The sequence below is a fragment of the Malurus melanocephalus genome, unplaced genomic scaffold (genome assembly GCF_030028575.1).
Source record: "Malurus melanocephalus ecotype Western Australia unplaced genomic scaffold, MMel_1.1 scaffold_708, whole genome shotgun sequence".
Taxonomy (NCBI): domain Eukaryota; kingdom Metazoa; phylum Chordata; class Aves; order Passeriformes; family Maluridae; genus Malurus; species Malurus melanocephalus.
The window spans coordinates 1-13,103 of record NW_026623940.1 but is presented as its reverse complement, the minus strand read 5'-3'; the positions used below and the strand labels follow the sequence as shown (position 1 = coordinate 13,103).

At 37.5% G+C, this 13,103-nt stretch overlaps 1 protein-coding gene across 1 annotated transcript in view; it reads left to right on the top strand.

Annotated features, from left to right (window-relative positions):
- Positions 1–13,023, top strand: part of MUC6 (mucin 6, oligomeric mucus/gel-forming) — a gene marked incomplete at its 3' end in the record, with an annotated part of 31,300 nt that extends 18,277 nt beyond the window's left edge. The window contains exons 17-32 of the mRNA XM_057384413.1: positions 642–891; positions 2,044–2,096; positions 2,220–2,329; positions 3,103–3,254; positions 3,989–4,130; positions 4,602–4,712; positions 5,061–5,246; positions 5,675–5,914; positions 6,336–6,492; positions 7,241–7,384; positions 7,902–7,964; positions 8,828–8,875; positions 10,155–10,331; positions 12,106–12,147; positions 12,350–12,583; positions 12,923–13,023. Of these exons, the coding sequence (XP_057240396.1) occupies positions 642–891; positions 2,044–2,096; positions 2,220–2,329; positions 3,103–3,254; positions 3,989–4,130; positions 4,602–4,712; positions 5,061–5,246; positions 5,675–5,914; positions 6,336–6,492; positions 7,241–7,384; positions 7,902–7,964; positions 8,828–8,875; positions 10,155–10,331; positions 12,106–12,147; positions 12,350–12,583; positions 12,923–13,023 (2,210 nt within the window). The remainder of the gene's footprint in view (positions 1–641; positions 892–2,043; positions 2,097–2,219; positions 2,330–3,102; positions 3,255–3,988; positions 4,131–4,601; positions 4,713–5,060; positions 5,247–5,674; positions 5,915–6,335; positions 6,493–7,240; positions 7,385–7,901; positions 7,965–8,827; positions 8,876–10,154; positions 10,332–12,105; positions 12,148–12,349; positions 12,584–12,922) is intronic.
- Between the last annotated feature and the right edge of the window lie 80 nt (positions 13,024–13,103).

The window sequence follows — 13,103 nt, the reverse complement described above, 5'->3', positions numbered from 1 at the left end:
CTGCCATCAAATGAATAATGAGAAAAACAGGGATCAGAAAGACGAGCACAAACTGGGTAACAAATACCCAGCTGTTGGATACCCTTCTAATGCCTGTCAGAACAGGATTGTAATTTCAAGATTATATGAAAAACATTATTCATAAGCTTTAAGGTAAGCAKGGGGATGCTTCCAGGACTTAATAATTAAGTTATGGAATAGACAGGAAAATAAAGCTATACATATAAACATAAAGTTACATATATAAAAGGAGAAAGATTTAGGTAAAACTGACTGCAGATTTTATTACTTTGCAATTCAGTTATAGGCACAGGTTTCACAGTTAAATTGACTCAAAAATTGATGTTGATATTTCTGCTAAGATTCCCTTTGCATTATTGAATTCCAAGATAAACAAAGAAGCAGTAAGGTATTTTACCTGCATGGAACTTCCAAACAGCTGCATAGTTTGGTTTAAGTCTTGGTCTGCCTAATGTTTTGCTGGAGCTGCACATCCACAGGAAGAGAAGCAACAGGAAGCATTAAGCATTGAAGCTGTTGACCCAAAATAAGAAGTACATTATAAGCACAAGGACATTGTCTTTCACAAGGAAGAGGACCAGTAAATGAAATCTAACATACACTCTTGTCTTGTTTTATAGCCATTACTTGCACTGGCAATCAAACATTCAGTTACAACACTCAGGCATGTGACAGGACATGCTTGTCACTATCCAACCGAGCCCTGGAATGCCATCCAACTGATATTCCTATYGAAGGCTGCCAGTGTCCTAAAGGACTGTACCTGAACCACAAAAATGAGTGTGTTCGTAAATCTCATTGTCCYTGCTACTTGGAAGATAGAAAGTACATCCTGCCTGACCAGTCAACAATAACTGGGGGGATCACCTGGTAAGTGTGTCAAGTTTAAAGGTTAACAGACTGAAAATTCTGGTTGAGGGGTCTTCATGTGTCTGTCAAGGGTTAACTGCAGTAAGGAGGTAAGCACCATGCAGCCACTCACTCCAGATGGATGTGAAAGTGAATTAGGACAACAGCAACAAAACTTACGTGTAGAGATATAGACAGTTTACTAAATTTCTTTATTAATAATAAGCAAAAAGCTTTTTCATAAGTGAAGCAGCATATCAAATATGCATAGTCATAGTCAAAGCATAGTCAAAGCTAAGGAGTTGATTCATAACTTCCCAGCAGCAGGCAGCCATTCAGACATTTCCAGGAAAGCATGAATTTGCCATGCAAAATGGTTTGTTGGGAAGACGAGTTCTGTAACTGTGAACTTCCCTCCTTCTTCCTTCTTTGCCTGAGCTACTACTGCTGAGCTTGATGTAGTGTAGTACGGAATCTCTCTCTGGTCAGTGGGGTCAGCTGTGTCCCCTGGCTGTGTCCCCTGGTTGTGTCCCCTCCCAGCTTTCACACTCTCAGCCTCCTCCCTGGCAGGACAACATGATGAATAGAGAATGCTGGGACTCTATTCAGCAACAGCTGAAATAACAGTGTGTTATCAACACTGTTTTGGTCACAAAGATAACACTACTGAGCTGCTACAAACAAAATTAACTCCATTCCTGCCCAAACCAGTATAGTCTCCTTTAACAGCATAAGTTTATTTTTCAAGACATCGTTTTTGCCTTTTTCTAAACTAGAGATATTCTTAAATGAAAAGAAAGCATTTGACTTACCTTAAGCTTGGAAATGTTAGAGAGAAAAACAGAAAACAGTAGCTAAGATGTTATTATTCCTACTAGAAGATTTTGTCAACAGCACTTAGACAGCTATATAGAAACTTCTGGAATTACTTGATAGACCATCCTCATAGTGACAATTGTGATAGTGATAACAGTGATGATAGCCTACTATTCACTATGCAAACTGATGTTACTCTGTAATACAATAAATAAATAGACAAGTTGACTCATATTCCACTTTAGAGGGTGGGAAGGAGGTAGTAACAGAGTGAAGCATTTCTAATAAAAGAACTTCGCAAAAAAACAAAATTTGTTTCTTAGAAAAGATTTTCATTGTTTTTTCTTTTCTCCCTAGYTACTGTGTTAATGGGAGGCTAAGTTGCACAGGCAAACCTCAAAATCCAGCAGGTATGGCTCTGAGATTGTTTACTTAGAAACATTTTTTTTTTTCCTGGGTTGTAAAATTACTATTTCACTGTTCTCTTCTGTGTTAATTTCTCTTCAATGTCCATTTTTCTTCCTTTTTCCTAGAAAGCTGCAAAGCTCCTAAGAAATACATATCATGTTCTGACAGTTTAGAAAACAAGTATGGAGCTGCATGTGCCCCTACCTGTCAAATGCTGGCTACTGGAATTGAATGTGTGAGTTTCACAGCTCTGGAATTTTTATYCTTTTGAGAGACAACTAGAATGTTCTAGTTGTTGCTTAGATCYAGATTACATTCCTTCTAGTGAAATTAAAGGAATTATTTTATCTAACATGATACAGTTAAATATCAGGCTTCTTTCCACAAACTGTAGACACAACAATTGTACCTACATGTAAGAACTGATTAAAGAAATTAATTGCATGAATTAATGAATTAAATTCTATTAAAGTAATAGAATAAAAAAACATTAAGGATTCTTAACCACATTGCTTTCACATCTGGCTCAGGTACTCCATAAACTGCATGTCAATGAAAATGTGGCATTTATGCTTCCTGTTCTATTTTTTCTCAACTCTGTCTCTGTCAGTCACAGAATRTAGAAGATCTGGGCTAGATGAATATCTGGGCTGTTCTGATAGGTTTTTCTTATATTAAGGAAACAAASTAATTAGAAGAATTGTAATAAACTTCCTTGATATGAAGAATATTCTGTAGTACWCTTTCTGAAAGAAAAAGTGGTAGTGGTGGAAGATAGATTTTTCAGAGTCTTCCGGTATGTTTGATATCTCACACTGCAAGTATATGTKAAAACTTCAATGAAACTATTCCAGTTGGCAGCATTTTAGTACAGGGAACATCACAAAACTAAAATCAAGCAATAACAGAACTTAGCACAGGTTCACTCTTGACACCGTTCACAAACAGGATAAAATGYATCTCACATTCTTTTTTGCAATGTTTTTGCAATCTGCTGACCTTTCCCAGATACCCACTAAGTGTGAATCAGGCTGTGTCTGTGCTGATGGCCTCTATGAAAATCTTGATGGCAAGTGTGTGCCAGCTGAGGAGTGTCCATGTGAATATGGTGGTCTTGCTTATGGAAGAGGTGAACAAATCCAGACTGAATGTGAGATCTGGTAAGAATCACAGGGTTTTTCATTGCAGATCCTCTGTTTCACTGAAGTGTGCAACCACATAAAAAAAAGTATTTAACTGACAGGAAGTAGGAAATGGCAACAGCTGTAAGGAAGAAATACCAAGAGATTAACACAGAGAGAAGCTTAATACTTGACAATATATGTATAGATAATAGTTCTTGTACCTGCTTCAGGGATAATTTCTGTCTTATGTAYATTCAGGAAGAAAGGCATCCAGTAGGGCCTGTGACTGCAAATTAAATAAAGTCAAGTATTATTGACAACTCTGCTTAAATAAAGATGAGGGCACAGTCTTTCTTCATTCTATAGATAAAAGCAAACCCCCAAAGAAAATTGCCATTTCTTCAGCAGCATTCTCAAAATTTTGATCCCTTTCCAGTTACTAATCTAGTATTAAAAAAACACTACCATCCCCCAAACGGCACATAGCAGTGACTTCTGATCTCATTAAGAACAAAAATAAATGGGTTTTATATACTGTTTSTTTCATGAAAAAAGCACAAAAATTATTTAAGATTTCCTCTTTATTATGAATTCACTTTTTAGGCAGTCCATAAATTTTAATTATGGTTCTTATATTAACTGTAACTTGGTCTTGGTGTACATAAGTCAATTAATTGAACAAGTTATTGATAAAAACAGATGTATATGAAAAGAAGCACAAAATGTAGCATTTTTTGAAATCTGAGTGTGGTTTCTCTTCTCACTCCCAGCACTTGCACGAAAGGCAAATGGAAATGTGTTCAGAAAACAAGGTGCTCCTCCACCTGCAATCTGTATGGAGAAGGCCACATCACCACGTTTGATGGACAGCGTTTTGTGTTTGATGGCAACTGTGAATACATATTGGCTATGGTAACCTGCTTCCTCCTGATTATTTCAGCAGTATCACAGCACCAAGAAATAGCTTGATTTAAATAACCAATGAAAATAAGCTGGGATGCATCAATAAACAGTACAGYACTTTGAATTTTTATAACTGCTTACTGAGTTTCTAGGTATTATGCTTATTTCAATACTTAGAATGAAAATATTTTGCTTCTAAAAACATCTTCTTAATGCAATTATAACATATTTTACAGTTTTTTAAAAATATATTGAAATAGTCATTGATATGTATGTATTCTGTACCAGACAACACTATCTTTTAAGGAAGCTATATCAGTTTGACAAGCAAAGCAGAGGTCATCACCTTCTAAAACAGGCAGAATAAGTAATTTTTAAGCATTCCTTACTTTCTTATGCTTTTATGTTTTAAATTGAAAGACTTCAGACACAGTCTGTTGGGGTTTTGTGCTTCTTGTGGTTTGTTTTGGATTTTTTCAGGATGGCTGCAGTGTTAATAGACCCGTTTCCTCTTTCAAAATTGTTACTGAGAATGTCATCTGTGGGAAATCAGGAGTTACRTGCTCCAGATCCATCAGCATTTACCTTGGGGTAAGCTCTTCCTTCTGCCATTATGGAGCTKTGTAGATTTTAAGACCAGGTTTTCTTCATTTTTGGAAGCATTAGCTGTGTCTTAGAAGAGATGTCTTCTAAGTGAAATTATATGTTAAACCTAGAACTTGGTTTTAGTAGGAAATTCAATACTTGTTTGTTTAGTGTTTTTTAATTCTTATGTTGTCTCTCCAAGACTCTTGTCTATGTAGAAGCCAGGGAATGTTTGAAGTTTACTCCRCAGTGAATTTCTCAATCAAAAGATTTCCTGCTGTAGTATCACAGAATCTGAACTTCAGCAAGGAAAWTACTTTATAAGTTGTAATTACCAGATCCATTTTCTTCCAGAATTTAACAATCATACTAAGAGATGAAACCTTCACTATTTCTGGGGAAAATCCTGGTGTACGATACAAAGTGAAAAAGAACGCCCTTCACCTGATGTTTGATATCATTATCCCAGGAAAATACAACATGACCCTTATTTGGAATAAGCAYATGAACTTCTTCATCAAGATCTCCAGAGAAACACAGGTATTGCAAAATAATTTCCTTAAATTGTCCTTCCATCCAGATTGAACTGCACATTTGATCACAGTTGCCTTGAACCTCCGTGATGGCAAAGGTTTCTCAGAAATGCTGTTAGCAATTCATTTTCATCATTATCTTCAAAACAGTAGAGATTTTCACAAGTGACTGTATTTTAAGTGATTTCTGTACCTCATTCAGGCAATTTTTGAGCTAAATATTTGCATTTTATGCAACTGCATGGTTGAATTTAATCTCTGAATGATGACAGTTTACAGTYCAGAGGAGAAACCCATGCACAAGTTGCTAAGATTGTAGGAGAGAGTATTTGTAGATTACATTCACTCCTAAAGTACAGGAAACTATCAGTAATGAAGAGGGAAGGTGAGAATTGTGACTTGCTGAACTGATATTGRTGCTTTTATTCAATCTAGGAAACTATCTGTGGTTTGTGTGGGAACTATAATGGCAACATGAAGGATGACTTTGAAACTCGAAGCAAGTACGTGGCATCAAACGAGTTGGAATTTGTCAACTCTTGGAAAGAGAATCCTCTCTGTGGGGACGTGTACTTTGTAGTGGACCCATGTAGCAAGAACCCTTATCGTAAAGCATGGGCAGAAAAGACATGTTCTGTTATCAACAGCCACGTTTTTTCTGCCTGTCACAATAAGGTAAGAGTTTATTTGCTCTTCTTTTTATTTATAGGCACAATCTGTATTCTTCCAAATGCTCACACTCCAACAGGTGATTGTTAGCCAAAATGGTTTCAATAAAATACATTTTAAATTTTATATGGCTCACATTGATGTTAATTTTAATCTTTTTTTTTATTTGCACTTCACCAGCCTTTTTGTAAATACAGAAGCTGAGTATGGCATTAACTGATTAGTAAAAACTACAAGAGTGAAAAACAAATTAAGACTTAAGAATCAGAAACRAATCAGTTTGTTGGTGATGTGTGATATTGATCAGTGCATTGGTAGTGAAAACCAGTGAGAAATGTGGATAATGCTGCAGCCATTATGTGTGTATATAGAGTATAATAGGCACAAAATAATATTGGGAAATGAATCCCTTCCTTTTGCAATTCAGGTGAATCGTGTGCCCTACTATGAGGCCTGTGTTCGAGACTCCTGTGGGTGTGACATTGGAGGGGACTGTGAATGCATGTGTGATGCCATTGCAGTCTATGCCATGGCATGCCTGGAAAAAGGCATCTGCATTGACTGGAGGACCCCTGAGTTCTGTCGTACGTTTCTGTAAGCTCTCCTTAAATAGGTTTAAGAGATGATTATAGCCAGTATTTTCATATGGTAACACAGGTAACTTACTAACAACCACCTCTAGGGCTGCATTTCCTCTGTGGCAAGTAGTTGACTTCAGTCAGCTGGGTTTTGAAATCTGTACTTTTCATTTCTGCYAAATTACTCAAAATAGTTTAACTCTTTTTACCATGGAGTAATGCAAGAGAAAGTAATGCAGTTACAAAAAGCTGGTTCTTCTGCTATTACTGTATAGTGCACTGTCAGTTTGCCAGCAGAAAAAGTATGAAATTGTAAAAAAAATGTTTCATTGTAGCTATGATAAAATCACCTTCTGTTTGAKGTCAAGGGAATGAAGACAGCAGTGTTGTCTGGAATACTGTAAAACAGGAAAAAGACATCAAAGTGTTTCACAACACTACATAGGGGGGAAAAAAGAGGATGAATGTGCTTGAAATCAATGTTAGAGTTGTCGTCTTTGATGGCTTTGTTTCCACATTTCAATATATTGTGTACTGAAAATTGTGGAAATGCCTGCATACTGCATTTGCAAAAAAAAGAAATTGACTTCCCTGAATTAAAATACAAATTTACATCAAAAACTAATCACTTTAGTGAAGGTTTTTTTTTTTTATTCCAGCTGTTAATTTTGTTCTCCATCCATTACTTTTAAAATACCGTGCCATTAATTTGAAAATACAAGTCTGACTTACCTCTTGTTTTTCCTTTTTTTAGCTGTCTACTGTGAGTACTACAATTCTCATAAAAGAACAGGAATTGATGATGCTTTTTCCCATGGCCACAGCAACGACAAATGYACCTGGCATTATAGGCCTTGTAACTGCCCAAATCAAAACTACAAATATGTCAACATTGAAGGTAAAAACCTATACTACTGTAAATCAGGAAACAGTAACATAATTATTTTCAATGCTGGGTTTGTGGTTTTTTTTTTTTTAAATCAGTTACACCACRGTTAAATAACTGTAATCTCATGCTATTTTTGAAGAAGTTTTGCTTTCCCTTACTAGTGTTTTAAATACACAATCAACTCAGTAACTGCACTACATTTRGCTTTATATCAAGCTCAGCCTACCTGGAAGAGAAAATTCTGACTTGCACCAAATCAAAAGAATACACTGTATTTAGGAAAGGAAATGTGGAGAAAACAATTAATATTTTTATTAGACAAATGGATATAGGTGGAGAAAACAAACAAATTCCTACATAGACATACCCTCCTTCTGAGGATGATGTTAGAAATACCTGAATAGATGATGTTGCAATTGATACTATTTTTTAACAATAGAAATACAATATATTCAATTATAAATAGTGTAAATTAAATGTCTTGCTCTGAGAAATGYAAAACAAACTTCTCTTCCCCTTTCTTCAGGTTGTTACAACTGCTCTCATGATGAATACTTTGACCATGAGGAGGAGAGGTGCATGCCATGTGGTAAGCAGCATTTCTTTCTCTACAGTAACTCGAAAACCATAATCCAGCATTTGCATAGACTCACAGAAGATATTTTTCTAGTACCTCTCTATAAATGAGTGTTCATCTAAACATAACATCCTTTAAAATAATCCCATTACTCTACACTGCTTATAAAWTAAAGGAATAAAAAAAAATTAAAAGTAGGATGGTAGACAATGCTATAATACAGAGGCTGGATGAACCTGATTGGTTTTAGTCAACAACATGAGAAGTTATGTTCATTGTAAATGTGAGTGCTTCTCAAAAGGTGGGTCTTCCTATGTGTATTAGTGTGTGAGTCTCAGAGGTATTCAACACATTTCACAGGAAAAGAAAACCTGTAGAAGATGATTATATTTAGCTACTGGACTTAGTAAATACCTCTTTAGAGATTTTTTTTTAATTAAGGTTCCCATATGGTTTATTTCTATGAAAATCTATCTTGTAATGTTTTGGATAGACTCTAGCTGCACAGTTTGGATTTTCATGCAGATGTAAAAAAACCTTAAAATTATTTTTCTTATATTACAAAATTCTAATTTTTGTAACCAGGATCTCAGCTAGTTATCTCCTTTACATACAAAACCATGTTCCGTCATCCCCGAAAACTGAGTTGTCATAAGGAAGACAGCAACGTACTAGTGTTCCTTATTGAGATGTATTGATTTTTTGTATTCAAGTCCTTTGATGTGAATTTTACTGAAATATGCAACATTAAACGCTTTCAGGAATACCTCAGTAATTAACACAATTCCTGGAATCCAGTCTGAGAATTTCCTTATTTGGAATATTTTAATATGCTTTTATTTACAAACTTAACCTGTTTTGCCTTTATGTAACAGGACAAATAAACGTTACCACCACACCTGAACCATCTTCACCTTCACCAGGTTAGTTTACATGGTTGATGAAACTAGGACTTACACACKAATACTATGTCCTGATAAGTGTGCRGTCAGTAAAGTCCTTTTCTGTGTGTTATAGCAGCATTACCAGTTTCAYGTGCATAAGATGAAATGATGAAAAAGACCCTGGTACCATAATATCCTGGGCTGTAGCAAAAGCTGCGTAGCCAGCGGGTCAAGGGAGGGCACTGTGCCCCTCTATTCTGATGAGAGCACACTTCCAGCTCTGCAATCCTCAGCTCAAGAAACACAGAGGAGGTCACAAAAATGACCAGAGGGCTGGAACACCCCTCCAGTGAGAAAAGGCTGAGACCTCGGGTGGTTCAGCCTGGGGAGGAGAAGGCTCCTGGGAGACCTTGTTGTGGCTTTTCAATACTTGAATGGGGTTTATAAGAAAGATGGGGCCAGACATTCAATAGGGCCTTTTGTGATGAGATAAGAGGTAATGGTTTTAAACCAGATGAGAGTAGATTCAGACTATATATAAAGAAGAAATTGTTTATGATGAGAGTGGTAAAACATTGGAAGATGTTGCCCAGAGAGGCTGTTGAATCCCCTTACCTGGAAGCATTCATGTCAGGCTGGACAGGCCTTTGAGCAACTTGATGTAGTTGAAGATCCCCCTGCTCACTGCAGAGGGAGTGGACTAGATTATCTTTAATGGTCTGTGCCAACTCAGGCCATTCTACGATCCTATGATAAAAAAGATCCCACAAAAATTTAATCCCAGTCTTAATAGTAACTGGCCATGTAACACTTCAACAACCGAAGAAAGTCTTCATGGAAATGTATGACTGACTATATCAGCCTATTCCCCTAACCCCTATTCCCTACAGGAATCTATATATGCTGATCTTAAATTTGTAAGAAATTTAATTAATTTCCCTGAAGACAGATGGTGTTGGAAAACTTTATGCTGCGGGTTGTGTGAATAATAAAATTATGGATACTATTGGAAATACTATTCCACTTCTTCTGATATGAATAAGTATTTGTGCCAAATTCACTTTAAAGTGAGGAAAAAGGTATAAAGCATCTCCAAGAATACCTGTTTAATGTATTTGCTGCACATAATAGCAAAGGAAGTAATGGAAAACTGCTCCTAAAGGTTGAATCTAAAAGGTGATGGGTTTTAATAGTAGCTACGGCTAATATCTATAAAACCAGTATTTTTACTTAAAAAAAAATCAATTTATATAGATAGGTTATCAATATATGATCAAGGACTATTTCTTATCCTTTCATTTTGATCTTTTTCTCTTAGTAACAACAGTGCAGCCTCAAGTAACAAGAAGCTCCACCACAAGCACCCTACTACCAGTACCTACTACTTCTGCAACAGCTGTAACAACTGAGATTACAAGTCAAACAATAACTGCAAAAATTACAGTTCCAGGAACATCACCCTCACAACCTCTTGTCACAATAAAGTCAACAACTGGTAGGTTTTTAGTGTTATTGTCTGAAATAGATGAGAGTAAATTCACTCAATAGCTCTATACATAGTTGAGATACCACCCCTAGGGGTGCATTTCAACTTCAATTTGAAAGCATTAGACACCAAATAATGAAGCAGGCAAAGCAAGCTTCCAGAAAGGAGTTTGTAAACCAGAAATGTCCAGAAGTGTAGATCAAAATTGCATGAAAAGATAAAGGATATAGGCATTAGGTTAAAAACTCAACCAAAAGTCACTTGTGTGACTCATTTGAGAAACACCATTAGAAGTTCTATAAGCAGTGAGCCAGCCCAGTGCCAGTTGGGTTTATTAACCCAGCTTCAGCCTCTTTTCCATGGGTTCATTTATGGAGTCATATTCCAGGGGCACACAATCTGTTGACTCAATAATGTAAGCAGGCCCCAAAGCGGAGTCACAGGTATTTATCAGTGTAGCAGCTTTGTCTAGGCTTCTAAAGTCCTGCTCTCTGGAGGGGGACTTTGCCAACATAAATTACTTTCTGATTCTATGGCTTGTTTTGCCTCATTTAGCCTTACACCAAAGTGACAACAAAGCTAACTTCTTAGAAAAAATTACATTTAAACAATTAATACAGGAAAATACACAAAATGTGAGCAAAGACATGAGACAATAGAAAACAAATGTAAGTACAGAAGTATTTGATAAGTTTCTGAGAATATGAATACAACATATTCCATACTGAAAATATTACAAAAATAAATGTGAAAAATTAACTCTAAAATATGGATATATTTTGATAATTTATCTGATTTTAAGGTTTCTATTAATTGGTTACTCACACTATATTTTTTACCTTTACTCCAAAAGAACATACAACATCCATTTTTACTACACCAAACATGACTACAACCATCACTACCCCTTCCATAACTACCTCAATGAAAAGAACCATGGCCACCACACCAAGGTCTGTTCCTTCATCAGCTGTTGCCTCATCACCTGCTGCTTCAACAGAGGCAGAACAAGTAAGAGTCACTTCACCACCCTTCAAGACCACCACCAAAAAGGAAACAACAACCTCCTCAATACCTACTCAAACCACAACTCAGAGCACAACTTTCAGCAAGCCTAGACTAACAACAGCAGGTAAATATCACTTTTTGATATCTGTCAGGTGAAGCCATCACTCACAAGACATATGTCAATACACTCCTTATAAAACAACTACAAACATTCTTACTAGTGGTCTTAACATTGCATAGACATGAAAGGACATGGATAAGAATGAATAAAATGGAAATTTGTCTTGCCAATTGAGCAAGCATCTGACATCCAAATACTATCATAAAGCTAATGTTTCTCTTCCAACACTTCCACCAAATTTAGACCAAATCCCTCTATCCTCAAAGCAAGTTCTTGGAAACACACATGCCATTCTACGCCATAGAATATATATTCCCCCTAGCCATTGTAACAAATACTCCCAAAAATAAATATTAAATAAAAGGTACCTTTTTAAATTCCTTGACACTCAATATGCCAACAAGAACAGTCTCCTCTGAGGCTGCATGGCAACATGAATTTAGGTTAGCAACTGATAGCAGAGGCTGGGACAGTGTGTGCTGGGAAGTCTACAGTAGTGGGAGGGCAGCTGTACACTCTTTCCCAAACCCATGTCTCTCCCACCAAGTACTGTTGGGATGCATACATCTGAATCTTCTTGTGCAAGCAACTACAGCTTCCTCTAGGAATCTTACCAGTTCCCAGCCATTACTAATATTCATTCTTACTTCACAGAGAGTGAAGGAACWGAAGCAACCACTCTGTACTACCCAGAAGGTGAGTAAAAGGGAGTAGACAGATGCCCTTGGTCTGAGACTGTTTCATTTATGATGCTCTTGCCCAGTCTGGAATACCTGGGAGGTTCATCCAATGAGGCTCTTCTTTCCTCGGGAGTTTCAAAAAAAGGCAGGGAGTGCTAAATTGTCAGAGGGCACCCTTCAGATGCACCCTCAATCAATTTGTGCTTTTCTTTCTGTAGTTGTCACCCACATAAGAACAACATTGACACAGCCTGTACATCACCTCGTCACACAGACAGAGGCCACCCCTGCCACCTCCCCCAGCAGCACCTCTGTCACGAGAGAGACCAGCCCTGCCACCAGCCAAGGAGTTCCAGTGACAAGGACATTTCCAAGCTCCAGCTCTTTGCCTGTCACCTCATCCTCACCTGCTTCTCCCCWCTCCTCGACCCAGTTGGGAACATCACATTCTGGTAAGGCTCCCTCCTGCTCTGTCTGCTTCTTCCAGCTTCCACCATTTTTTCCTAAGCAGCATGTCCCTCAAAGGCCTCAGTTTTGGTACTCAAATTGTTAGAGGTCAATCTTCAAAATGATCACCAGCAAGCAATTATGAGGATGGAACATATTTAGGTTAATGGACACATTTATTAACTGAAAAAGAAATCAAACACAAACCAACCAAATTCAGTGGGACCTGGGCCTCCCATCCTGGCCCATAAACCAGCACCAAGCCTCCAAAACAGAAGAGTCAGTATCACCCACCTTCCCATATGGCAGCAATTTGCAACTGACCTGTGCTTTCCTCCTGGCAGCCTTCACCCATGAACAGTCAACTGTGCCACATATTGTGCCACCTCAGACCACAGAGAAGACCACGGCCACCACCTCCATCAGCAGCACCACCAAGACCTCTGTCTCCACAGAAGCCACTCGGGAAACAACCTTTCCACATCCCAGCTCTCTGCCTGTCCCCAGCAGCCCCCTCAGCACCCG